The 27,658-nt window shown below is 42.0% G+C and overlaps 1 protein-coding gene across 10 annotated transcripts in view; it reads right to left on the bottom strand.

The window, feature by feature from the left end:
* LOC111597740 (supervillin) overlaps nucleotides 1-27,658 on the bottom strand; it is a 113,082-nt gene that overhangs the window by 31,663 nt on the left and 53,761 nt on the right. For 3 of the 10 annotated variants that reach the window (XM_030225267.1, XM_030225268.1, XM_030225272.1), the window contains 9 exons: nucleotides 23,443-25,132; nucleotides 19,681-20,042; nucleotides 17,131-17,613; nucleotides 16,430-16,878; nucleotides 16,252-16,357; nucleotides 14,332-15,847; nucleotides 9,204-9,811; nucleotides 7,721-7,855; nucleotides 2,833-3,334 (listed from right to left, as the gene is read on the bottom strand). In XM_030225267.1, coding sequence (XP_030081127.1) covers nucleotides 2,833-3,334; nucleotides 7,721-7,855; nucleotides 9,204-9,811; nucleotides 14,332-15,847; nucleotides 16,252-16,357; nucleotides 16,430-16,878; nucleotides 17,131-17,613; nucleotides 19,681-20,042; nucleotides 23,443-25,132 — 5,851 coding nt within the window. Of the gene's footprint in view, nucleotides 1-777; nucleotides 851-2,064; nucleotides 2,325-2,832; nucleotides 3,335-3,957; nucleotides 5,718-7,720; nucleotides 7,856-9,203; nucleotides 9,812-11,518; nucleotides 11,573-12,621; nucleotides 12,950-14,331; nucleotides 15,848-16,251; nucleotides 16,358-16,429; nucleotides 16,879-17,130; nucleotides 17,614-19,680; nucleotides 20,043-23,442; nucleotides 25,133-27,658 lie in introns of those variants that run through there. The other 7 variants (XM_030225270.1, XM_023312589.2, XM_030225271.1 and 4 more) reach the window with 6 other exon arrangements.

Here is a 27,658-nt window from a genome sequence, read left to right as displayed (position 1 = left end):
CTACAGATGAATGAACATGACTGTAGAAAGTAATCGTATATATGTGCATATATTTAAAAACAATGAAAATGCCTTAGATGAATGGACACGGCTGTTGTTATTAATAGGAAAGCATTGAAATTGTCTCTAGATAAAATTGTCTTCCAATGCAACCAACACTGTTCAAGCACTATTGTTCACGTCACTCTATGCTTAACATACCCTGCCGTCTGCCTATGTTGCAGAGTATAAAGCTGCAACTAACTAGGTGCAGGCGACGCCGCCATGAAGAGCAGAAAAAAATAAGCTAAATACGTGAAGAGCAATAGACCTCAAATGTCCAAGTGCAAATAAACAGCAACAAACAAGAGACAAAAAGCGACAGCAACAAAAAAAAATAAGTAAAACAACAAGAATATTAAAACAACAACAAAATCTGCGCCGCTGCTGCTGCTGCTGCTGCTGCTGCTGCTGCTGCTGCTGCTGAATCAGCAAATATTTCAATGGAAGCGAACAAGGCGATTTACAGTTTTGGGTTATTTTTTACTTGTATTTTGTTTTTATCATCTTTGTTGCTGTAGCTGCTCGCTGTGTGTAGCTCGTTGCAGCAGGTAACACAGAAGGGCGCAAAAGGGGACGCGACAAACAGTCTGTGCAAAACTGGTCAGCTTCAAATCGTATCGTATTTGCGCTCAGTCCCTCTCTCTGTCGCACTTTCCCTGTTGCGTTCTGCATCCCGCTCTATCAAGTCATAAAAACTACCCGAAGATTTCCTTGCTCTGAGCTGGAGTTACAAACCTTTGTTTATAGCGATGCAGCCCACAAGCTTCTCTCACGATTTTTTGTATTAAGCCAAAGACGTTGTTGCTCTTGCTGCCATTTTAACTTGCACTTTCAATTGAAGCCAATTATTGGATGCAATTAAATTGAGAACTGATCACAAAAAGCGACAATGCAGCTGACAATGGTGACGCTTGCAGTTTTTCAGTTTTTCTTATTTTTTATGCTGTTGCTGTTCTTTTTAGTTATGCACTCGCCTTTGGCATACACAAGTAACAAAGTCAAACACTCACATACACACGCGAACAGTATTAAAAGTGCATTATTCAATTGCAATTTGCGACCGGCACAAAATGCGCGCGAATCGAAAAGAAACACAGGAAAAATCAAGCGCTGTCCGCAACACGTCCACCCTCGCCGAATGCAGAAACGAAACTACTAGCTAATGCAATGTTAACAATCTGCAGCTCTGCTGTTACAAATGTAGAGAAGCAGGAATATAACATTCGCCCGGCGAATTCGACTGTTTACTGCGGCGAAGTAGCATACGAAGATTAAAATGTTTCTTTATTTGAACAGAGCAACAATTACTGCAAAAATTATACCTTAATTGTATGCAACGGCTTAACTAGGGGCAGGTGTTGAACATAAAGTAATCGTTTCGGATATGTATTTATTTATGTATTTTAAAAACCGAAAGTCAAGATTCAACAATGCACAATGGCTCTCAAACTGGTACAGCTGATAAACTACCTCATGTAAGGGAGGAGCAATTATGTTAAGTGTGTGCTCAAACCAATATGTTAGCTTAATATAACCAGGGTTGCAACAGCGCTTCTGTAAACTAACACTAATCGCTGACCGCTGAGCACTGCGAATAACCATGAGCATGCAAGCATGTTGTATGTTAATTTAACATTAGCAGACCTGAAACATCTGTAAGCGTTGTCAGCTGATTTTTGTGCGCGCGCTTTTTAAAGTGGAATACAAAATGTAATGAACGTTCAGGCATGCGCATAGTTAACATAAGCAGCGCTGCCACAGCGTCGTTTTGCAAGTGATGCCACTTACACTTAGAGCGCGCGCTTTTCAAATTTTAATTTAAGCTTTAACGAGCATGCAGATTAATACAGCAGGATTAGTTGTAAACAAAACTACAGTTAATTGGGATTTTTGTCAACTTTATTATTAATATTTATTATTTCAGTGTCACGCAAAAAATATGTGGCAAATGTAGTTTTTTTTACTTATTTAAGAAGTTTTTCCATAAATAAATATAGATATTTTGTTCATGTTGTATATTATTTAGTAAGCAATGCAAATTGCACTTATTGACTAGTCGATAAACAATTCTTTTTTTTTTGTATATATATTTTGTATCGCTTTAGTTTTTGTTGAACAAAGTTTGCTGTGGTTGTTGTTGTTGTTGTTGTTGGTACAGCACTTGCAGTTGACTTTTATATTGTTGCCGTTGTTGTTGTTGTGTCTGTTGCGGTGGCTGCACTGGTCGCCAATAATAACATCTAGCAATTGGCTTCACTTTGTCAAGGAAACGTTTATTGTTTCTTTGCATTGAAATAATTGTTCTTTTATCAGTATAGAAAAGTTATTGCTTAACACAGACAGAATAGAAAAAGTTATGTTGTAATATGGAAACATGAACCGAAGTTAGAACTTTACGCGTCCAATTACAGGGTATACTACAGTCGAGCAGCTTGTACGTACTAAATATGTTGCTTAGGTGTAAAACGTATTTCGTTTGTTTTTAACTCTGTATGTATAAATTTTGCATACGTGGAACCAGTCTTGAGATGCACACACACACGCGCACACTAATGCAAGTATAACACTGTCTGTGTCTGTGTGTGTGTGAATATATGTGCACATACATATGTATATTATGGCTGCTTATCAAGTAGGTTAGTAGCTAACGGTTAACAGCGCACACACTGATGCAAGCATGACACTCTGTGTGTGTGTGTGTGTGTGTAATACACATGTATAGCATAACGGTTAATACATTAACAGCGCACGGCACAGGGCAAAAACACTCCAGCTTGGACAAGGACTCACCCATCTGGCTGCTGCTGCTGCTGCTGTTGCTGCAGCTGCTGCTGTCGTCGCCTTCTAGCCACGGCGCTATTCTTGATTATCGCATCGATCTCACGTCCGCCGGAGCTTTCGCCCTCGGATGCCGACGCGCAGTTGTTGCTGCCCGCAGCTGAGTCGGCGCTAAGACGCGGCGCGCCTATGGACGTCAGATTGCGCACCAGATTAACGGCATCGTCGTGATGCGTCGACGTGGGCGTGGCATTCTCCTTGGACACATTGCGCAGTATTTGGGCCAAATTGCGTTGAGGATTCGCTGCAGCCGCATGGTCCGTCTCATCGCGCGTCGCATTCGCCGTCGTCGCCGACTTGCGCAGATTCGAAACGGTGGCATGAGTGGAGCGCTGCAGGCGATTCTTTAGCTCGGCATTCAGATCAATGGGCATGCGGCCGCGACCCATGAGCAGGCCCATGCCCAAGGGTTTGCCACACTTCAATATGCTCTTGGGAGCATCAGCGGGCTTAGCTGCAGGAGGAGAAGTAAATTAGAGTTTTTATATAAATGCAAGGATGGACCGAGGCTGATTTGCTGATAAGTCAAATACTTTTCAAGCTACCCTCGCATATACAAATATATATACAATACTAAAAAGCATTTCAAGCAATGTCTAAATCAAAGTTCAGGCAAAAATAGTCAACTGCATGCTCGAAACATAGGTTCATGCAGCCATGAGAAGTGCATAGAGAGGCGTGCTTAAGTACTTACTCAGCCAAATGGAGTTCCAAGTGATTGCTCACATGATCTTTACGCAACTGTTTCATTTATTTACTCATTAACAATTTGCATAAATAATACAATTAAATATAGTTAAATATGTATGTAATTAATGCCGTTTAAGGTACAATTCGTTTATATTTAAATAATTAATAAAAAACGCATAAATAAGCACACACAAGTAGTTGCACACTATATCGAATGGAATATGTATATAGATATATAGGTATATATATAATTAACATAATTAATAACTGTTTATTACTGGAAGTGCTCCGACCCTGGCTTAAATATCTCTTTGCCTCTCTCTATGTATAAGCTATTATAACTTGATTCAACTGGAAATAATAATATATCTGAATACAACTATTTAGTTATCGTTTCGTTTTGTGGAAATGCTTTATTTTGTTTTTATTTATGGATTTGATAATTCGATTCGTTTCAGGTGTGGAGCAAGAGAGCGGGAGCGCATCTACCAATATCAGCTACAGAAATCACATTGAGCACATTCTTTTTTTCCAAAAGGAGAAGAGAAACGCTCACGCTGCATCCGAAGAGCGCAATAATTTGAAAGAAAATGCCAAACGTAAGTGAAATTTTCATGCTGCTTTCCCAGGGCACTGGGAAAACACATATCGAAAAATTTGTGAAATTTTATGTAGTTTAGCCAAAAAATTTACAATTTTTCATGTGCCCAAAATCTCGCCACACAGTCGTCTAAATTCCTGACCAGCCGCATGCAGCTCGTCCTGCGTAATCACGATGTCCTCATAGCTGGCAATCCGGCTGCAACTGTTGGCGGGCGAATGGGCTCGCTTCGCACTCGGCATCGCCGTTGGACTAATCGAGCCGCCATCGCTCACCGATGTCTCCATGGACATGGCGCGTGTTCGCTTCAGCTGCTCGCGACGTCGCTGCACCGCGCTGGAGTTGCTGCTGTTGCTGTTGCTGTCGCTGATGCTGCTGTTGATGCTGCTGTTGCTGTTGCCCCTGCTGCTAGTGTTGCTGCTGCCGTTGCTCTGGGCAGCTGGCAGACGCACATGCTCGTTGAGCGCCTCCGCCTTGAGCCGCGTCTTTGTCGATTTGTCGCTCTCGTTCAGGCCAAAGTATTTGGCATAGCGTTCGTTTACCTTTGAGCGTTTCAGCGCTGCATTGCTGGCCATGCAAACGGTGGCAACTGGACTGCCGGACAGCTCTGTGGTATGGCGGCGATTGATGTTTTGCTGCGGCGCCACCTGTTGCACGGTGATCTGCGAGAAGTGAGACAGCTTCTGATGCAACTCAAGCGGTTGCTGCTGCTGCTGCTGCTGCTGCTGCTGTTGCTTTAGCTGTTCCTCTGGCGGCGGCTTCTGTTGATTGGACGCCTGATTCTCTTTGCCAGAGTCTGAGCCGCTGTCGCTGGCCCCATTGCTGTACTTTTGTTGTTCCATTTTCGCTGCTTTGCTCTGCTGCTGCGGCTGTTCTTGCTGCTGTTGGTGCTGCTGCTCGATGAAGGGGGATTTGATCTTGCCTATGGTACGCACACCCATCGATATGTGTGTGTCCTCCAAAGTTTGCAATCGTCCGATGCAGCTGCTGCGATAGCTGCTATTGTTGCCCTTGTTGCTTCGATCACTGAGGAACGTGGCCGGCAGCACCAATTTGCCCACAGTGCGCACCCGCACACGGCGCGTTGCCGGCGGCACATCATTTAGCAATGGCGTCGTCGCTGTTGTTGTTTTTGGTTTAGTTGTTAACACAGACGCTGCGGAGGAGGGATTGGGCGCGGTGGCAGAACGACTCAACTGATGGAAGCCGTTGTGCGTACGCTCCAGCTCCTGCTCCATTTGCTGCTCCTGCTGCTGCTGTGGCTGCTCCTGCTGCTGTGGCCCCGTTTGTTGCTGCTCCTGTTTGAGCTCATTGATGATAGGCGAGCATTCCATGGGTGTGGGCGTTACGCATTCACTGCTGCTTACAGTGCTGCTGCGTTGCAGATGATCCATGGGCGGGCTGCGTGAGTTGCAACTGCTGTTGGGGCGACTGGAGAGGCGAGCGCCACCACTGGCAGCAGTGGCACCACCACTGCCGCAGGCAGCGCTCTCGCACAGGCTGCTAAAGAAGGCGAGGCGTTCGGCCAGCGACAACGATGATGGTTCTGTGGAAGGAGTTGGTCAAGCATTGTTCGTACGTTCGCTCTAAGGACATTGGGCGTGGCACTTGACTTACGCATCATTGTACTCTCTTATTGGACTTGTTTTTAAGGATATATGCTATATAGATTTACTGCTGCTGCTCTTCGTTGTTCTTGCTGCTGCGACAAGTGTCAGCTGGCGACAAAAGTTGTTGCCGAACTGCGCTGCGGGTTTTTATCACTTGTTGCTGTTGCTTTTGTTGTTGTTGTTGCTGTTGCTGTTGCTGTTGCTGTTTTAGTTGCGCGATAAGCATTTGTCGTTGTACGTTCGTACGCTTTTATCGACCGCTAAACACTGACCACAGCCTCTCAAGTGGAATCTCTGATTTGCTCTGGTTTCTTCATCAGCTATTGCCTGGCCCCTTAGAAAGTTAGCATTGGTGACTTTTTTCTTTTTTTTTTTTTTTCTTTTTTTTGTATACAATTTGTATGGAAATTTATATATATATTTTTTTTGTAATTTTTATTTGTGTTTGTCTGGTTGATGATATGTCATGTGTTTGCCTTTTGTGTCGCCTAGCTGATTCTTTCTTTATTCTGCCTCTGTCAAATGCTGCTTTTCGTTTTCGTTTTCGTTTTGGTTTTCATTTTCAGCGCAGCTTTCGATTTTCTTCTTTCCCTTTGTGCGCTTTGTTAGCCTAACTAACCAGAAATTCCGAGACTGAAAATCTTACTTAGCGGCGAGTGAGTCGCATTCAAATAATAGCAACAAATAACCACAGAATTAGTCGATGAATTGGCATGAGGAACGAGCTAATAATGTTTCAGGTCAATGACTGTGCTACTGCTGCGAGGGACATTACTATCCAAAATAGTTATATAATGGCAATTCTTGTGAAAAGGGTATTTCTACGGAAATGATATAGTAGAACACTCACGCAGTCTACTAGTGAGTAGAATAACAGATTCACGCCAAATAAGTATACCATTTACATATGGCATATGGTTGACGTATAACACACTCACACCAGTATACCAGTTACTCATGCTCAAGTATAACACATTAACGCATAGTATACACGTGGTATAATATATTCACACTCAGTATATCAGTTAGTTATGCTCCAGTATAACACATTCGCACAATATACCAAGTACATAACACACTCACGCAGGCTACCTATTTATATATATACCATAGACACACTGACACAGCTATGTCAAAAATATATAAAGAGGAAGCACAACTCATCCAAAACTGGGTAAATAAAATCAGCTATGCAATTATGAACGCTTAATTAAATTAACTAAAAGCTAACGAATAATCTATGCAATTGAAAAATTTTAAATCCAAAGGAAAAAAGTAGTAAATGCAGTTGAATATCAAAATGAAAATCGAAGCTCACGTGGCGTATAATTAATTACATAAAAAATGTGTAAAAAGAAATGTGTATGAATTTTATTATTTGTTGCATGCGTCATGCGGCAACAACAACAACAACAACAACAACAACAGCAGCAGCAACAGCTATCTAGTGTTAAATATTTTGTTAGATAAACATAAAAATTCAAAATGCATGCCAAGAATATAATTATAAATATGTTTTTTCTTGAGTCTTGCTGTTGTTCAATTCACTTTTTATGGCGATATTTTTTTTAAAGTCCTCACTGCCAATTGATTGGAGCAGGGCAAAATGCAATTAGTTAAACGCATATGAAATGAAAGAAATGGCAACAACATCAACAAATATTTAACTTACACTTAAAGAGAGTCACAACAACAAGAACAACATTCAATATGCATTTATTTGTTATTGGCAAATTGCACTGCAGGAACGCAAAACAAAAGAGAGCACAAATGAAACGTAAACATGTACTAAACGAGCGAGAGAGTCAGGAACAGCAGCAGTTAGAGCGTAAGACAGAGTGCGAGCGCATGCAATGAATGGCTCTCCGCTCTCAGCTTTTGCTGTGCTGTTCGCTTTGCTCTCCCACTTTGTGTGTGTGCGTGCGCTGCTGGTACTTACCGAAGTCAGCATCGGTAGTATCCTGTGTTGTATTTGGTGTACTCGGCGCCTCGTCGCTAAAAGAATTGTGCGAGCTAGCAACAGCAGCTTCGGTTGCTGCCATCGGCGGCGGCGGCGGCGATTGTTGAAAAGTTGCTGGGGCAGAAGAGAGAGACAAGGAGAGAAATAGTGGATTAGCATTCATTTCATTAAAATTTAACATTATATGAAGCTACGCTCTTGCCATCTCGTACGCACTTACATTCTTTACAATCTAATTTCATTAATACATTGATCACAACTTGGAACTGTAAATTTTTTTTAAAACTGACTTGTGTACTATGAATTGACTCCATATTTTCATATTATATTATTGTAATTTTCGACACAACACTCAAAGCACTCTTCAAATGATATTGTAAACATAAGAGTTATGTTTACTGAGACTGAAACTTATCAAGCCTGCTGCTGCTCTCTACCCTTTTCCCTTCGCTTTTGTTACCCAAACCTCAATTAGTGACTGATTGCCAGACTAGTGTGTGTGCAGTGGAAAGGTGTGGGGAACGGAGAGCAGGTGAATGTTGAGCAAGTGACACACATTTTACAGCTTATTAACTTGGACAACAACCATGCCGGCCACAATGGAATTGCCACTACAACACGCTTGCAAAATACATAAATATATATATATATGTTGTCTATGAAGTGTCGCCCATAGAGCGTTCACTGAATCGGCGTGCTGACCAGACCGAAACCCATTGCCATATCAAACACTGTGAAGCTTATACAAAGAATATTTTGTTTATGTATATATATATATAACGCAATGACTAGTTCAAGAAAGTGAACTGGTTCAACTGAGTAAGTTGATTTGATACATATTAAGGAGTATCTTATATAAACTATCTGATGCCATTCGACGATCATTAGTCACCTATATATCCGGACTGTTCCTTATTAATAGTACTCAATGGAGTTCAGGGGAGTGATTCCATTGAACTGAATTCAGTCACGAGATCCAGATTTTAAGCATCTGAGACTAACTAAAACACAAGTAGTTTAGATTACAGCCCAGCTGTTAATTCAATTTACAGATTTACTCGAGGTAAGTCACCTGCTCAGGTGCAATTAGAAATGGTATAATTTCTAAATAAAATAAATGTGCAAAAAAATGTTTAGAATTCGCTACTTTCTAACGCTTTAAGCTGGGCTCTAGAACCGGTTCTTTTAACCTGTTCACACTGAACCACATCAACTCTAGTAGCTGCTACTACGAACTCGTATTAAACGTAACTGTCTTTTGTTATTGTTGTTTTTGTTGCTTTACGCATCGCTGCTCCAATGGCGAATAAAGTTCGCAGTTGGTTCCCCCCTGTCAACTGTGCCTCTCCACTCTTTCACTGTTAATGGGCTAATGCTAATTTCTGTTTTGTTGATGATATTTGTGGACTGTCTGCGCTGTTGTAGTTGTAGTTGTTGCTGTTGTTGTTGCAGTTGTACTCACCTTGACTGCTGGCCAATGAGCGCGACTGCGATGCCAACGGCTCTTTACCGGCCGCCTCCCTTCGGCTGCGCGATTGCTCCTGCAGCTGCTGGAACATACTGGCTCGAGCACGGACACTGTTGCTGCGAGTCACGCCCACTCCAACGCTCGACTGGGTGGTCGTGGAGGTGTCTTCGCTCAGCGACTGTATGGCCGAGTCATTGTCTATGCCGGACATCTCAAAGACGTGCTCAGAGTCGTTGTTGCCCACAGATAATGTCAGCTGTTCGCTTATGCTGGCGTTGATGCTGTCGCTGACCGAATGCTGCTGGATCAAGCTGAGCGAGGAGTTGACCGGTGTCGGTGCCGGAGTACCTGCGACTGTACGCTGATGCAGTCGTGGCTGCGTGGAGCTACGTGCCAAGCCGAAAGAATTGCCGGCCGTCGAGTGGGTCGATGAGGAGAGCAGCAGCGGTGCTGGCACGTGGCTCAGCGGTTGTCCAGTGATGGGCGAGATTAACGGCTGACTCTGCTGTTGATGTAGCTTGTGCTGATGGATTTCCAATGGTTTCGTGGGCTTAAAAGCCGACGTTGCCGAGATGTCAAATGGCGTGGTGTTTGCTTTAAAGCTGCAAGTCAACGAGTATGAATTGAGGGATTATATTTAATAGAAATTTATTATCAAATTTATAACAATCAAAAGAATATATTAGAAGTCTTTGGGTTCGCCACGTCCCGTATATCTTTGTATCAAAACCTTCATTTCCACGATTCTCTCTCCTCTCATTTTCTCGCTGCCGCTCACTATCTTGTGGCTCTTCATGTGACAATCTCTTAATTCATTTATATCTCTCTTATCCTTCTTTCTCTCTATGCCTATTTTCTTCTATATCTTAACTCTCTGCTTTCTCTCTATCTCTCATTATTCTCTATCCCTCCTCTTTCTCTTTCTCTACCATCTGTCTATCATCTCTCTGTAATCTCTCTAGCACCTCTCTAGCACCTCTCTAGCACCTCTCTAGCACCTCTCTATCATCTCTATATCATCTCTCTATCATCTCTCTATCATCTCTCTATCATCTCTCTATCATCTCTCTACCATCTCTCTATCATCTCTCTACATCTCTCTATCATCTCTCTATCATCTCTCAATCTTTTCTATATCATCTCTCTATCATCTCTCTATCATATTTCTATCTTCGCACTCTATCTCTTACGGTCTTCTTTATTTCTATATTTCTTTCTTTGTCTCTCAAAGTTGCTCTTTTTCTAGCTCCAACTCTAACTCCCTCTCTCTCTCTCTATCTGTCGCTCTAACTCTCTCTCTCTCTCTCTATCTATCTGAGATCTTTGAACAATGCGCAATTAGGGGCAATCATAATTATAGACAAACTAATTTTTCCCTACGCTAATTACGCACGTTTTTTATTTTATGGTGAAATTTGATTGACAACCCTCAGGTAAAAGTTGAGCTGAGCCAATTTACTGCAATAATTAGCTGCAAAGTTTTTTTTAGCTGAAAGCGAAATGACTGTGTTTATGCACCATTATAGCTTAGTCAGAAAGAAGATCATACTCGGATCAGGATGAGAGTGTAATTCAAATTATACAGCTAAATTAAGCAGCTCATTGGCAACTTGTTCAGCTTTTCAGCCCCGATATATGCTGCTTTCAGTTTAGCTACTAAACAAAACATTAGCCGCATTTTTTACAGGAGAAAAACCCGAACGAACTATAAATAAACAAAGTATAATAAACCTAAAAAAGAAATATACTAATTGGATTTGAACAGTGGGCAAAGAGAGAAAAAGAGAGCTTATTCTAAAGAGAGCAAAGAAAAGATGCCTAATAAAAAACAAATGTGATAAAAGCCAAACAGCTGTCGACGATATTTAGATATATATCGATCTTTTTTGCATATATATATTTTGCACACATATATAGAGCACACACACATATATAGAACAAACTGATATTTCACTAATTTTCGACTAATACTAGAACCACTGTTAACCACACTTTTCAGTCTCTGACCCAATAATATTGTTCAATTTTGCACTTTGGTAGTTCACTAAAAATTGGAAAAATAATTTTGAAATGTTTTTTTGGATGTGCAAATTTCACGAAAATTTGTTGATTTATTTTTGTATTATTTCGTGGGGGAATTTATATATATTTCCATTTGAGTGCACAATTTCCATGGATTTATTTTTAGAACATTACGAAATGTTTTGTGCTAAAGCTTTTCCATTTGGTTATATGTAATAACTACCGATGGCAACGATTAACACGCGCTTTTTAGCAGGTGAGAAGCGACTTCCTCTCTCTATCTCTACCTCTCTCTCTCTGTCTGTCTGTCTATGGGTACTACCGCCCGATAACCGGTGTCTAAAGCAACTGGCGACAGCTTCGAGAGACCGGTGCTTGGAAACTGATAGATTTGGTGAGTTTCTTTTACCTATGCGACGGCTGATAAGAACCAAGAGCCGATAGATTTGATATTTTTTATCAGTTGGCTTTTTTTGTTATAACGATTTACTATTTATTTATTCTCTTTATGTATTGTAAAGGCAAACACTTGGCACACACACACGCACACACATACATTTCAAATAGATTTTCCCGAAATGAAAAACAAATTTTTAGCCGGAGCGGCCCCGTTGAAAATTGAAAAGGCGATCGCGAGCAACTGAGCGCAAAATTTGTAAAAACAAAGTGGGCAAAGCGAAGCCGACGATCAACGGCGCCTCTGCCCCAGTCGCAGTCGCAGCTGCAGTCGACGTCGGCGTTGACGGCTCTGCCGTAGCGGCCACAGCAAAATTTAAATTATTTTCAGCTTTGTTTTCTTTTTATTGCCCATGGTCTGCATACATACACATATACAAACAAACAAACAAACACACACACACACGCACATTTATTTTCGTACGCTACTTTTCTCTCTATTTTCCACAATTTTAAAATGTTTTTGTTGTAGGTAAAGTTTTCATTGGGATTCTCGCACTTTTCTCTTTAGTAAGAGAAGAGCAGAGATTGTCACAAATTTACAGAAAACTGGGGATCCGTCGTTAATTTGATTCAATTTTGCATTAGTAATTCCCAAATGGTTTAACTCAATAAAAAATTGGTTTTACAGAAGTTTAATCACCAAAAATATCAAAGTACTCAACCAAAGCCAATTCAATAATCTAATCGTTTTCAATCAGTTATTTAGTTTCGTAACTATTAGACAATACTGGTACTATTTACTATATGGTACACATTTACTACGGTCCTTGACATCGTACACGTTATCTGGCCAATTCCAGCTAGTGTTGGCCATTAAAACGCGTCACACCTTTTGTATAACACTTATCGTAGAGTCGTTGAATTTTTATGGCTTGCCAATTGCCATTTCCAATTCCAGTTCTTTTTCTATTTCTCTATTATTTCTATTTACCGTTTTCTGATATACGCCTCAAACATTCTTTCGCTGCTTCGCCGCTGAAACAACATGAGAAGAGGAAGAGCGCTCAACCCTTAGCAATCACTAACCGAACCAAGTTGCAAATATCTGTGGACGCTTTCGTATGCGACAGCCAACTGAATGCAACGTTCCAAGCGACACGTTCACAATTCTAAAAAACTAAAGACGGGCCTTGAGAATCCCCATAAGACACACCCCGCACCCCCTTTACAGGAGGCATTGCAAATATGGCTGGCATAAATTTCGCATCACAATGGCAGTCGCCAAAAGCTATAGACAATACATCGAATCGGATCGGCACATGCAAATGTGGAAGACTACGAAGCGTAGTAACAAAAGAGACTCTTTTTTCTTATGATTGACGAAGCTGGAATACTCTAGATAGTAAAACTTGAATATATAGATATATGAATATATATAAGTATATATGCTGATTCATGATAACTGACATATATAAAATATATTATGGAGGGTAAAGAGTAGTAAAAAGAAGAAGTTTTCTTATGGTTGACGTAGCTTGAATACTCTAACAGCTAGCTGAGCTCGAGGCTGTATGGATAAATGAGACTTGATTTGGGCATAAATAGTATGTGGCTTGACAAATGAAATTGTGAAGTATTATGCACTGCATAATACTCGTTCAAACCACTAAATTTTAAGAGGAAGTTGTACAATTTGAAAATCTAGCTTCAACAGTTTGGAAGGTACGAAACTTTTGTATGAAATTTTTTTTTTTAATTTATAAAATAGAATTGATAAATATTAAACTGAAATATTACTCTAAACCTATAGTCGTCATTGCCTTGATCTAACCCCAAATAATTTTTTTTTAAAATATTATAGATATATATATTATATATATTATAGATATATATATGTATTATATATATATATTATAGATTCACTTCCTACAGCTAAGTCCATACAACTTCATTGCAAGACTTTTTGATAGGGTATATAAAAACTGAACACTGAATATTATGACCAATATCAGCTTTTGTTCGTCAGAATTTCTGGATACGCCTTGAGGGGTGTGGCAAACGGAACAAACGCAGCCGGTAAAAGAAAGAAAAAAAGCCCCAACACATAAAATGCTGACATGAAAACCCCGTTAAATAGAAGGTGTCGGTTCGGTCTCCGCTTGCGTCTACTATTTGAGCAGTCGAAAATACTAGTTAGTAACGAGCGGTACACTTATCTGGAAACGGGGTTTACGATCGTGCCATTGGCGCCGACACATAGGGAATTCGCAGAAAAAGGGCGTGATGAGAGCTCTTGGGCGTGTTTATACTAATTGCCAAAAGATAGCTATTACCAAGGTCATTTGCGCATGAACCTGCGTTCACACGAAACACAAAACATTGCTCTCAATTTATTGAAATGTTATCAATCTGTGAGTGGCACACCATAGACACGTCTGTTCCGCCACTCGAACCACTCAAGCCCCTCTCAAGTATCGCAACCTTCTCCTTTTACGTACATTTTCTGCAGCCCAGCTGACCTCAGTGGTCACTCAGGTAATTAGGCAAGCAATAAGCCGCTTAAGGTGACAACAGCAAAGTGAAATGCGATTTGTGACAGGCTTCAATAGAAACCGCTTGGCGAGCTCCTCAAGCTGGTCTCAAGATTCCGAGAGATGCTAAGAGATTCCAGATTCACATTCTACTCTTTTGTCATACTTACAAGCTCTTCTCCTCGCTGGTCACGGGCTGCGTCTTGAAGCGATCTTTGTAGAGATCTCTGCGTATAACACTGGGCTTCAACAGTTTGGGCGAGGCGCCGCAGTCGGGCAACTGCGTTGTTTGCTGCAGCGGCGACTCCCAGCTGGTGTTCAGACCAGCTGAGATAGCCGTGCTGGATGTTGGGGGTGTCGATAGCATTTCCATATGCTTGATTCGTTCAGCCACCGAGATGTTCGACGGCGTTGTCACAAGGTCGACGGGCGTCTGCGAGTTGGTTATGGCATCCAAGGCGGCAGCTAGATTCATGACAGGCGGCGCATCCTGACGCTCCAGGGAGCGCGTGCGACGCTTAAGCAAACTATTTGCGCTCTCCTCCAGAGCAGGCTGCATGGAGCCAAGGGAGCGACGCTTCGAGGGTGAATCCGTTTTCAAAATGGGACGCATAGTGTTTGAATCATTGGCAATTGTATCATTAGCTTCCGGAGTCACCTCACTAAGATCGAATTCCTCGCGGCTGCTCTTGCGACTGCTCTTGAGTATGGGCCGAATCTCGTGCTCGTCCGCCTCGCCAAACGATTTCTTCTTTAGTATGGGCTTTGGTGGTCGTGCTGCCTCCTCGCTGGAGGTGCTTTCCTGTTTGAGTATGGGCCGAATCTCGTGCTCCTCGCTGTCCTCGATGCCAGCGAGGCTACCATCATGCGCGGCCAGCTCAGCGGCGGCCAATGTCACCGCCTGCGAGATGGAAACGTGCTTCGAAATGTGCGAGCCGCCATCCGAGGGTGTCGACAGCGAGTCTTTCTTCTTCAATATGCTATGTGGCTGCGACTCGTTTGCCGATGGACAGCCATCGCTTTTGGTGCTCTCATAGCTGCTCTGCTTGAGGATGCCGTGCGCCTGGCCAGAACTAAGAGTGATGCCCGCCTCCTCCAGCGAGTTGCGACGCGCCGACTTGATCAAAATACTTCGCTCATCGGGCGAATGGGAGCGAGAGTAGTAACGAGACTCATCGAGGCTCGATCGTTTCTTCAGTATGCCCTGACGCTTGCTACGGCTATTGGTCGCCAGCGGAGTGTCCAGCACGTTGGCCGAGAATGTCACCGGCGATGCATTGCTGGAAGCGCTCGAGTTGCACTCGCCAAATGCGTGCTCCTTCTTCTTCAGTATGGAAACAATCTGATTGGGTGCAGGTGGCGAGTTCTGTGTGGAGGTTGAGGCTGCCACTTCATCCGTGCTCCTGCGTCGCAGGGCTGACTCATGTTGGCCGGTTGTCACCTGCGCCTGTTCGGCAATCTTCTTAATCTCGGCCAGCTCCGTTTTGGTGCGCTCGTTTAGCTTTTGGCTTAAGCCGCGTGCCAGACGCAACGATTCCGATTTGGATGCCGATTCGCTGCAGGAGCTCCTCGGCTGTGATTGTGGCTGCTGCAGAAGCTCTCGCAGCGACTCATCATCCCCCGGCATCAGTGGACGAGCCATGCCCAGTTCGCGACGTCGTCGCCGACGCATAGACGACGACTCATCTGCAAGCCAAAAAAGGAAACATCAGTTAGTGCAACGCACAGCGAACCGAAATCGTAAATGCAACAAGAAACATGAAAGAAACACATGCGACTGGACAGTGGGAGCAGTTTAACATATTGGAAACAGCCGGTATGCATAACAGATTCGATCAGGAAGCTTTCGTGGTATACGAGTTGATGCAGTTGCAAGCATTGAATGTGTTTGCTAGTTGCGTGCCACATGATGATCACGATACGTCGAACGTTGCACTGAGCGCTGCCACGATGCAACAGCTTCTTTTACACGATCGCCAGCGGGCAATCAAGCTTGACAACGATGCCAAAATTGGATGAGCTAGCCACGCCTCTGCCACACTGCTGCTCCACTGGTTGACTTCGTTGGTCTGGCTTGGTGGCCCACTTACCGCTATCCTTGGTGGCTTCCTCGTTGTATGAGCGATTCAGATTCGATTTACGTTTCGCTGATTTATCGCGATCACCGCTGCGACGTGGCGAAGGTGAGGCTTCCGGCTAAAAGAGAAGAAAGCAAATATGATTTTTAAATGAATCCAAATATATATATTCTATATATAGAAGTCTTACAGTTAGCTTGTGCTTTTGCACGGGACTCAGCTGCAGGTTGGTCAGATTATCACGTTGCTTGTCCATGGTGGCTCCGCTTCCCTTCTCTTGCTCAACGTCTGCGCACATTGTCGAGCTTCGTGGTCGCATGTGCAATGTGCACTCGGCCTTGGGCGGACTTAGAAGTCCGCCTGTAAAGTGCAGCTCGCTCAGGTTCTGCTTCATGTGAAGATTATTGGCTGTGGCCACCAACGGACGTCGCTCAATGAGCTCCGCTGGCTGCGAGGCCGATCGTGGCGTATGTCTTGAAGTATCCGAGTTGAAGCCGCTGCTGACGCTGCGCTTGGGCGACAGCTCCGAGTTGCTGAAACGTCTTCCAGGTGGCGTTGAGCTTGTACGCTGTGCACTGGGCGAGCTATAGCGTGGTCGTGGATGCTGCTGCTGCTGCTGGTCCTCTTCTTTCTTACGATCTGTATGTGTGTGTGAGTGTGTGTAGATTACAAATGGTTGGGAAGACAGCATGAAATGACAGTTAGTTAGGATTCTTTAGCATTAGGTTAACAACGTCTACAAACGAAGAGCAATATCTAAGCTACAACTAGGTAACCAACACCAATAGAGAGCAGGTCTAGAGAGGGTGTGCGTGTGTCGCTGTGTGTGGATGTGTGAGTGTGAGTGTGTGTAGATGTATCTGGTGTCAAATGACTGAATGACAAACTCACCGAGCGCTGCGGCACGCAGGCGACTTGCTTTGGTTGTGCGCACCGCTGGCGAGGATTGGGGCGAGGATGAGGAGCTGCTCAAGAGTGGGCTACACTGCGGAGACGTGTTGTGGCTGCTGCTGCTTGCACCACCGCCACTGCCAATGATGCGCAGCGGCGAAAGCAAATTTTTACGTCGCTTTGAAGGCGACGCTGCTGCTGCTGCTGCTGTTGTAGTGGCAGTTGCAGATGCTGCCGCTGTTGCTGCAACAGCTGTTGCTTTGAGCACAATCAATGGCGCTTTGCTGCTGGGCGTGGCAAGGGGTGGCATGGGCGTGGCGTGACTAACAATGTGGCAAGGCTGTTGCTGCTGCTGCTGCTGCTGTTGTAGATGCTGCTGACTGTTATTGTTAAAGCGGCTGTTGTTGCTGTTGTTGTTGGTGTTGCAAGTAAAATAAATGCTGCGTTTGTTGGCGCTTGTCGAGGAAACGGTATTGAGTATCGCTGCGTCACAATTAATAAATGTTTTCAAGGATATGCGTGAGTATCTTTAGAACAGATTAAAGCAATTTCAAAGCTACGTGTAATTTGCAGTGTCTGTGCGAGTGTGTGTGTGTGTGAGAGAGCGAAAGAGAGAGCGAGAGTGTGTTTGAATTGCATAATATGCAATCATTGCTTGATCGTGGCGATCATTGTTTATGACAAAGGTTTATCCGCCAAGCAATGGGTCGAAGTATACAAATAGTGAAGTATTTCATAGTCGTGTATACTTTAGGTGAAGCCCATTAGCAAATCGAGCAATGCATACTCAAATAACTAAAGTTTAATATCGATTTTAATCGATATCATATCTTATCGATCATTTAGAAAAAAACTTAAATTGCCTCTGCTATAGCTGTACTTAAGTCTAATATATCAGGTATCTTTTAACACTTTCAATGGAGAATATTTAATAAGCAAGTTGAACTCCTCAAATCTCTTTAGCCTCCCATCTCGTTGGCCCATTTGAGTCAAATAATCTTCTAAAAGCTTGCCAAATCGTCAGAGAGAAACAAGTTGAGCAGCTTCGGTTCATTGTCCAGTTGTCCGTCAGTCAAAGATCAGTAAACTTTATGCTACGAACATTGCCCTAGACAAAAAGATTCCCGAAGAAACCACATGAGGCAAGAGTGAAAAAATACAAACAAAGAAATGAAATTAATAACGCATAAGCCCAGATAATAAAAGACAAGCCCCGAAAATAAAAACACGATATATATAATAAAAAATATCGTTGCAAAATTTGTTAATCAAATCGAATCAATAAAAAGCAAGGGAAAATGGGTTAAGCTAAGTAATTTAAGTGGAAAACAGTGATATTTGAAGAACTTTTATGCGTTTCGTGGGAATTTGAGGACTGCATTCATTATGACATATGAAGTTATCAGCTGAAGTTTACGAACTATGTAAATTTGTCAATCAATCAAGTTTTTTGGGCACTTTCTCAAGCGCCGTTGTTATGAGAGACTGTCAAAATGTTTTATGAAACCCTTTAACAAATTGATAATAAAAAAGAAGATGGCAAAAAGTTTTGAATGAATCAAAGTTTGTTGTTTTTGTTTTTGTTTGAATTGATAAATATATTATACAGCCGTAGCCGTGTCGTATGCTCATTATATATTTTGTTTTCTCTCTCTCCCTGTCTCACTCACTATTTAGCAATTTAATGTTATCTTTTTGTCTGGTATCGAAATAATCTATGCAAAAATTGCCAAATCAAATCTTTAGATCTGCAGATAATGCAAAATATTGCCAAATGGCTTTAAGCATCATAATATTAATAATTATTTTAAAATTGTGATTGTTTCTTATATAATTTATTTAGACACGTATTGAAGTCTAATTTTTTATTTTCTTGAAGGTCTTTGCAAAGATTTGCGCTTGATTGGCAAGCAATACAAGATCTAATTTAGTTCAAATTACTTTTAAGTGCTCAAAAAAATAAAAAACAAAAAAAGAGCAATGTGGCAACATTTTCAAGTGTTCGACTCTTGAGGTTTCGACTAATTTGCAGTTTTAGTAATGTTGACAGTTCACCTTTACGGCTGATGGAGCCCAAAGGGGAGCTAATTATGGTGTTTATTGTTTTGTGGGAAAGCCAGAAAAACTAAAGCCGAAAATGCAGAAGAAAGACAAGCTTAAGAGTTGAAAAATCATACTTAATATTGCAGGATCTACTAGGTGAGCATAGATGATGGCAAGCAGAGATTTTAACGGTATAGAGAAGAGACTATAATAGTTAGAATACCACAGAGAAAATACCCTGCCTAAAAAGATTTAGGAGCGGAATGCGCATGATTCAGGCAACAAATATGGTTTAAAAAGCTAGTTAAAAAGGAAGTTGAGTAAGCATCATATATATATAAATATATCTATATCTTTATCTACATCTAGTTAAAATTCAACAGTTCAAGCAACTGAATAAATGGGCACAAAACAATAGCACAAACGAAAGGTAGACAAAAGGACAAATCACAAACTCAACAACACAAAGCAAATACGTTTGATTTTTTTTTTAGTGTTTCAACTCACCTGAGTTGCCGGCTGTGGGGCGTATATTAACGATGTTGGATGCTGCGTTTGTCTGAGCCGCTGGCGACGTGCTCTTAGGAACTTCGATGTGTTGTGACTGCAACTGCAACTGCTTGGCATTTGTCATTACAGAGGTAGCGGCTGTCTCATAAGCAGAGCTATTGCCATTCGTTGATGATTGGGGATCGTTTGAAGTTGCAACATCAACAGTTGTTGCACCTGTTGATTGCTGGTGTTGTTGGTGCCTGCGTGTGGGCGATGGCGAGCTGTTGGATGAATCGCTGTAGCAGCCAACTGGCGGTGGCGGCGACGAGTGGCCAGCACTTTGACGACTGCCGGAACGTGGTGTCCGAGTTATGAATCTGCAGGCAAACGAAAGGTAAATATTATCAGTAAAATTATGCAAAACTGTGTGTTGGCTTAGCTTACAAGCAAATGTAACTGTGTCAGTTATCGCAGATAACTCAAGTTAACCAAAAATTTGCCAAGGAAATGAACAGAAAGAAACAGTTTTTGTTGTGTTCCGCTAGATGCGGCACAGCTAGACGCCTTCAAACACGCTCAACAACTGCCGACGGGCAAACTGAAAGTAACTCTGCCAACCCAAGCTGCAGAGACGACAACGGCAATAACAACAACAACTAACAACCAACAGCCAACAACAACCAGTAAGCGAAGCTAATAACAAGAGGTTGTTTTTTTTTTGGCTGCTGGCTGTTTGGGTTTTGCCGCCGCTTGTTTTGTGTAGTTTTGTATCTTGCAGATACACACAGGCGCAACAGCAAACTCACTCGTAGCTACAAATTAACTCAAACTCAAAAAGATAACACTCAAAAACTCAAAGAGCGAAAATTCGCACATACAATTTGCCCAGGTAGCTGGCTGCTCTCATTCGTATCTGAACATTCGTGTTGCTATATCGCTGTTGTGTTCCTGTTGTACATATATCTTTTATCTCATCAAGAACAAAGCGCAACAAGTTATTTACTGTTGTTGCTGTCGCTGCTGCTGCTGCTGCTGGGCATGCGCAGGTAGCCAAAAAAAAAAAGAAAAAAGTATCTCAATGTCGTCTGCTTGTCATGTAAATAATATCCATGTGGCTGCTACGTCTACAACTGCAACTACAACTTCCTTAATGCATTGCAGTCGCTCATCGAGTAAGTCGTAAGTCGCGAGTCAGTAAGCCACTCGGTTAGCCAATAAAAAGTTGTTGGCCTGAGCTCATCGAGCTGGGAGCTCAATGTCAGAGCGAAACAGGCAGAGCTAAAGGAGCTGGGATATCTCTTTGAAAATAATTGGGCTAAGACAATTAAAAATGAATTGTAATTCAATATGTTTTTGTGTTTTGAAATGCCAAAGATGCTTCTGCAGTTTTTGTACTGCAAAAACGTTGCACTCGAGTCTATATCCGACTTGATAATACCAGCACTTAAAACGAAAAGAAACGAATAATTGTTTAAGAAATATTTCCCAATTTGTTAATCTTTAATAAGTCTACAATTTTTATAGAGTAGCTCAATAATAATCTATCTATAAGATTGGCTCATTCTAGCTTTAAAATCTCATATATTTTGTCTTTACATTTTCCGGCTCAAAAAGTCTTAGCCTATTATCAAGTGAGAGTCTCGGAGACACACATCAAATTTAGCATTTCACAAAAACCTATATACCCCTTTTTCACTGCAAACATAACAACTATAAGATGTTAAGCATCTTTACTACTCAAGGCTATTCCAATTAAGAAGGTCGAAGACAGACATATCATCATTAACGTCTCGCCGCTTCAATTACTTTTAGACATCTGCCAAATGGAAATTTCCAATTTTTATATATCATCTGGCTGGCAGGCATTCAGGCAAAAGATTTGACAGTCCAGCTGTTGTCTGCATGGCTAAAAGAACTTTCCAACTAGTTGACTATGTCAAGGCGAAGCTTTTTGGGACGCTGGGGGAAAACAAAAGGAAAAGTGATGCACCGCTGAGCAACCGGTTAGCCACTTTTCGGCTGCGCAGCTGCAGTGCCGGCCGAGCCAGAAAGCGAAATCAGGACTAGTTAGAAGACACAGCCAGACGACGAGACGACGAGACGACGCGATGCAATAGCCAAATAGAAGACGCGACACCTTTGAATCTCGACTGGGCCATAAAACGTTTACTCGAGTAGATAGCTGAGGCTGATGCTGATGCTCTAAGCAATATAGTCAATAAAAACCAAATTTAATTGAACGCGATCAAATTTTCTTAGGCCGTTTCAATAAATTCACTAATTTTTTGTTTTTCCTTTATTTTGTTTTGTATACCCTGCCAGAGCAGGGTATATTGTAAGAGGCAGCAAAAGGCGTGGTGACTAAGCTTTATATATGCTTAAGTAGTATGAACAGTCGCGTCGACTCAACTTTTCTTTTGTGTATGTGTGTGTGTAAAAGCGCTCGATCGGAGAGCTACTACGATATAAGAACTGACGACTTGAACAGCTAAATATATGTCTATTAATATATACAAATATTTCTTCTCATTGCATTAATAGAATAGTATTTTTCCAGAAATTTTCTTCCCATTGCTTTAATAGAATAGAATTTTTCCAGAGGTCAGGGTATTTAACCGTCGCGCACTCCCGACTAGAGCACTCTCAGTTGTTTCTTTTTGACAATTTTCCACTCTTTTTCTATTTTGTATTTTAATTTTTGTCTCTTTTCTGTTGTCGCTTTTATGAGGCATTTTTGTAGCGAAAGCCGATGAACGGCCTATGGAAAACTTGTCGCCCGGTTTTTCAGTTTGTCAGTTTTTATTTTTAAAGTCTCGACCGTACAACAGGTGCTTTCTAAAGTCGGGTTCCGGGGTCGGAGTCGGGGTCGATATTCGCTTTTGATTTATCTTATTATAATTGATGGAACTGCTGCACTGCACTGTACTGGACTGGACTGGACTGCTAAAGATGTCTCTACCAACATTCAACATTCAACCTCAAATCAAATCAAAACAAAACAATGGACAGACAACATAACAGCGCATTAATACTAACAAATGTTTTAACAATATGAAGATTTGATTTGTTAACAAGAGAGTCAAAGCTGATGTTGCTGTTGTTATATTTGTTACTGATTTGCTTTGGGGGCCCGGCTTTGGAATTGTGTAACAAACAGTGAACAACGTGAAGATTTGTAACCACAATTGAATCCGATTTGTTTTAGCGGTGCAGGATTAGGAATGCCCGAAGCTCATCAAGTGGAGAGTCAAGATTTGACAATGGTTCATTTAATAAATTGTTTACAGTTTCACATAAAAATGTAGTTTCTCTTTCATTCAGAAAGATAAAAACATTTTGAAGAAAATCAACGCAAATTTAGAAGGGCAGTTCGAAAAGTTCAGAAACTTAATGTGAAGTTAGATAATTCAAAAAGGAATTATACTTCGAACAAGCATTTCAAAACCAGTAAGTGTTCTTGAAGGGAGTGCCCAATTAGAAGATATCCTGCGCTGATATTTCAATCATTCTCTAGATCACCTCAGCACAGCAAAGTCTCTAATAACAGAGAACGATAAGTCAGCTATAAGCTAAGCCAAATAATATCAAAATAAATTGATTAAATATATATCAGATATATATTTAATCAATTTGTTTTATCAGATATATATATACATATATATATATATATAAATCAAGCATTTACAGACAGAACTGCATTTACTATAGATATAACATGTTAAGAGCTACACACAGATAATAAATAGATAGGTGTAACATAGATAAATAGCCACTTACCTGCGTGCATTAGTCGCCTGATGATGATGATTGGATTGTGGTTGAGACTGAGACTGGGTCTGGTTCAGGTTCTGGTGAGGATCGTCTACGGTCACAGAATGCAGGTGATCGAGTGTGTCGGGAGATGCGGACAGTTCATTATGATCATGTTGATAATGAAGCTCAGGCTGATAAGAAGGATGATGATGATGACTGTTATGATCTTTAGCACCGTTTAAAAGCGGCATCGATTTTTCCATGCTGGAGCACAGCTCCTCTTGCCAGCGTGTAAGTGTTTCAATAACTTCCCCTGGCTCATAGCTGAGAGTTTGTAATTCCTTTTGATCTTGTTGATCCTCATCAGAGTCTTTCAACTGCTTTTTGCTGTTGCCCCTTTTGACACAACGACTTAGCTCCGGCAACGATAATTTCGGTGGCTCCACAAATAGACCTTTCATATTTATTGGCTGCTCCTCGCTGCAGCTCAACACCAGCTGCGAGACAGGCGCTGAGTAGGGCAACTTAGAAACTAGGCCATGGCTCTTTACGGGCTCGGACTGCTTCCTTAGCAGCTCGACATTACTGCTAGGCGCCGATGTTGGTGTCAATTCCGGCTCTGCCTGCTTGAGGTAGCTGGGCTCGGCCTCTATGGGCTTGCTCTGTGTCAGATTTGTTGTCTTTTGACTAGAGTGCAATGCATATGGCGATTCATCATCCGTGGATACCTCATCAGAGGGCACCACCCGGATGATGCGCTTCTGCTTGTTCAATTGCTGGCGGTGCTTATCCGATGGCTGCTGATTGCCGCTGCCGCTCATTGAATGTCTGTGATATTGATGATGCAAAGGCCAAAAGGTCGCCAGTGTGTTGCTTTTGTTCAACTGTTGCAGATGTTGCTGCTGCTCCTGCTCCGGTTGCTCCTGCTGTTTGTCTTTCTGCTCTTGCTGCTGCTCGTTGCTGCTGCTGCTGCCGCTGTTGCTGCTGCTGTTGCCTACGTCTAGGCCCTTCTCCTTGCATATTATGTCGTACAGCGCGCTAATCGGCCGTGATTCGCTACGCACGCGTACGGCCCGCTTGGTAGAGCGTTGATGAAAGCGCTGTGTATGACGGCTGTTGCGACCGTTAGCAGCGCCTGCAACACCTACTTGGGGACTAGCCTGTACTACAACGGGTGATCTACAACAACTACTACTACGGCTGGCAATAGGATTTTCGTTTTGGATTTGGTTTTGGTAGGTTTCACCTTTTGTAGGGTTCACAGAGGGCGGCAAGGATTTGGCGCAGCGTTCTTTGCTGTTGCGTTGGCGCCTTCTGCTGCTGTTGCTGTTGCTGTTGTTCTCTGTGGACACAGAGTCGCCAAGTCGAAAAAATTTTGCACGCTGATTGATTGCTTGATTGTTGGCTTGAGCCGGAAAGCAACGCTGTTCAACTATCTGAGTGCTGGGCGTACTGTACACACTCTGATAGTTCTCATTCAATGCACCATCATCTGATGCATTTGGCGTATGGATGCGTAGCTGCAAATCCGTATAATAGGCTGGCGTTGTATGATGATGAAAGTGCGGATGCTGTCCCCGATACGAGATTCGTGTTATCGAGCCAGCTGATTCGTCTGATGCTTGTTGTTGTTCTGCTTGTTGTTGTTGCTGGCAGCTAGTTTTGGCAGTGGCGGATGCTGTGGATAAGTCACTTGAGGCCGCAAAAGTAGTTTCTGCATGGAGAGAGAGAGAGAGAAATATAGTTGTATACGAAGGAAAGTGCAAAGTAAATGTAATAAAATCTTAATTTGACTAAATTCATTGCAGCTCGTACAGCTCCATGAAGCGCACAAGCACAGGACGCCCCACGGTACTTGTGGGCGTTCTCATACCTGCGAGGGGGGGCGGGGCCAAATCGTCTCGCCAAGTAAATCTTGGCAGCAATTAAATTGCACCTGAGCACTCGTATTAATATGTCAAGGTGAGGTGAGGGTTGCTCTCGGCTTTTTATAGCACACAACATTACATTAGCGAAGGGAAAGCAGCGCACTAGAAAATTCTGTTAAATGCAATCTTTGTGACATTCTCTGTTGCTGTCCCAAGGTATGAGGCACTCGGCCACTCGACCTAGCCCTTTCAGTTTGCCTTGGCAAATCAGATTATATATATATATAACTTAAAAGTTTACGATTGAAGACAAACGTAATGCGTGAAAGCGTCGAGCATAACCAACAACAAGAACTCAAAACGATGTCTATATATCTGTATAGGAAGACAACATTGCTGCACATACAAATATCTTGGCTCCGGAACTGAGGCATATTTAGATTTGACTGATTTGTTATTTCACATTCAAAACCTCCAAACATGGAACAAAGCAGAAAAGCTAAATTTAAAGTCGATAAATAATTAATTCAATTAAGCAACACAAATCGAGTTTATTAAAATGTTAAGCAAATTAATTGTAGGTAGACACATCAAGGCTTACATTTGGCAACAGCCGTTTAATTATTTTAATTGTTTCAATGGCTCTTGAAGGGCTCTGCGTCTGTGTGTGGGCGGAGCTCGAGTTGTGGCCACAGAGCAAAGCATTTATGGTTTATAAAATTGAAAGACCCGCCCACGTTAGCCAGACAATTTCGACCGCCACCCACTCCCCCTCTTTTTATATGCTTGCCCTTTTTTAATAAGACTTAATTGAATTAAAAACCTTCCATATATCTAATATCAGCCTTTAGAATTTACGTAGCATATAAATTACGCATTATTCGAAATCCATGGAAATCAGTATAAAACCTAAACAAAAAGCAAATTCAGCTGCGGAATTCTCCATCGCAATTTGCTTGCCAAATTCTAAAAAAAATAAGATATATATCGTAATAAATAAACAAAGTCCACAAGAAAATGCATTTGCTATATTTCTTGGCAGCTTGCCGTTTCGTTTTCAGTTTTATTAAACAAACTTTTTTTGTGTTGCATGTTAACGTTTGGTTTCGCTTCTGTGCGGAAAAGTCGACTAACTAATTGTTGGCAGAAAAAAGAGAAAAAAAAAACTGAGAGTTGATTCGCGCAACTAAACTGCATACAACAACAACAACAACAACAACAGCAGCAGCAGCAGCAATCACAACAACCACAATCGAGTGGCAGCCTACAAATTGGCTGTGCAACATTTTTGTGGCTTCGACTGCCTATTACCAAACGCTTCTGCCTCTTGTTGTTGCTGGCCCCCGCCCATCGTATGTGGCAAGCTGATTGATCGATTGTTTCGCTTTTGCCTCGGCCACATTCGTTGCATAATTAATATGGAAAGTGAAGGAGAGAAACAACGAAGCTTAGAGTAAACTAACTTGCCACATGCGACTCAATAACGAAAATTGTCAAACAGCAGGAGAAAACTTCACATCGCACTTTGTGTGGCACTAAAAATTGGAATCGATACTGCATAAACAAGCAAGTTGGAGTGCTATGAGCGGGAGTGCTCGACTAAGAGCTACCCGGACTCTCGTGCCAAGCTGTTGTTTCAACTATTCTAGCTTTTAACTAATTATATATTTGTATCTGTATCTATTTAACGTTGAGTTCTGCAATCTGTCATACACACGACAGTTAGAGCTTCATTGATTCAGCTTTCAATCTTGATCAATAACAAATAGACCACCCTTTGACTATTAAAACCATATACCTTGCCTTTGTCCACTTTCAATTGATTCTGTGTATAAAAAAAGTCGCTTTTGCAGTCGCTGTTTACAGTTGCAAGTCTTATTTTTAAACGCAAGGGCAAACTGCCCACATCACATCGTCGACGTCGTCAAGTGGCAGACAAGAAACTGTGCCTCCAACACAGACACAGCCACATCGACAGCGACAGCCTCTGCTCGCTCTGCTCTCTGTCTGTCTCCCCAACTCTAAAAATAACATTCACGTTTTTTATGCCGCTTGCCAATGCAATGCATTGCAACAAATTTAATTATCAAGAACAATTCATTCACTCACATATCGATATCTCTTATCGATTGTCTATAAAATGTTCAACTCCTTGGCACGTGGGTTATCTTTATACAATTCTGACACTTCTGTGATGGTGCTTGGTGCAACACCAGAGTGCTAAATTCTTTATGTAATGACACTAAAAGCGCTTAAGCACCCTCATGCACCCTGAGCTATGTATGGATAACATTTAAGTAGCTTGGGTTTAAGAAATTAGGTTTTCATTTTATGCTTGTTTTTTATTAATTTAAGTCCATGGTCTTATATCA

This window comes from Drosophila hydei, unplaced genomic scaffold (assembly GCF_003285905.1).
Source record: "Drosophila hydei strain 15085-1641.00,03,60 unplaced genomic scaffold, DhydRS2 tig00008128-arrow-arrow-pilon, whole genome shotgun sequence".
NCBI lineage: Eukaryota > Metazoa > Arthropoda > Insecta > Diptera > Drosophilidae > Drosophila > Drosophila hydei.
Note: the sequence above shows the minus strand (reverse complement) of the source record. Positions and strands in the feature narration are given on the sequence as shown.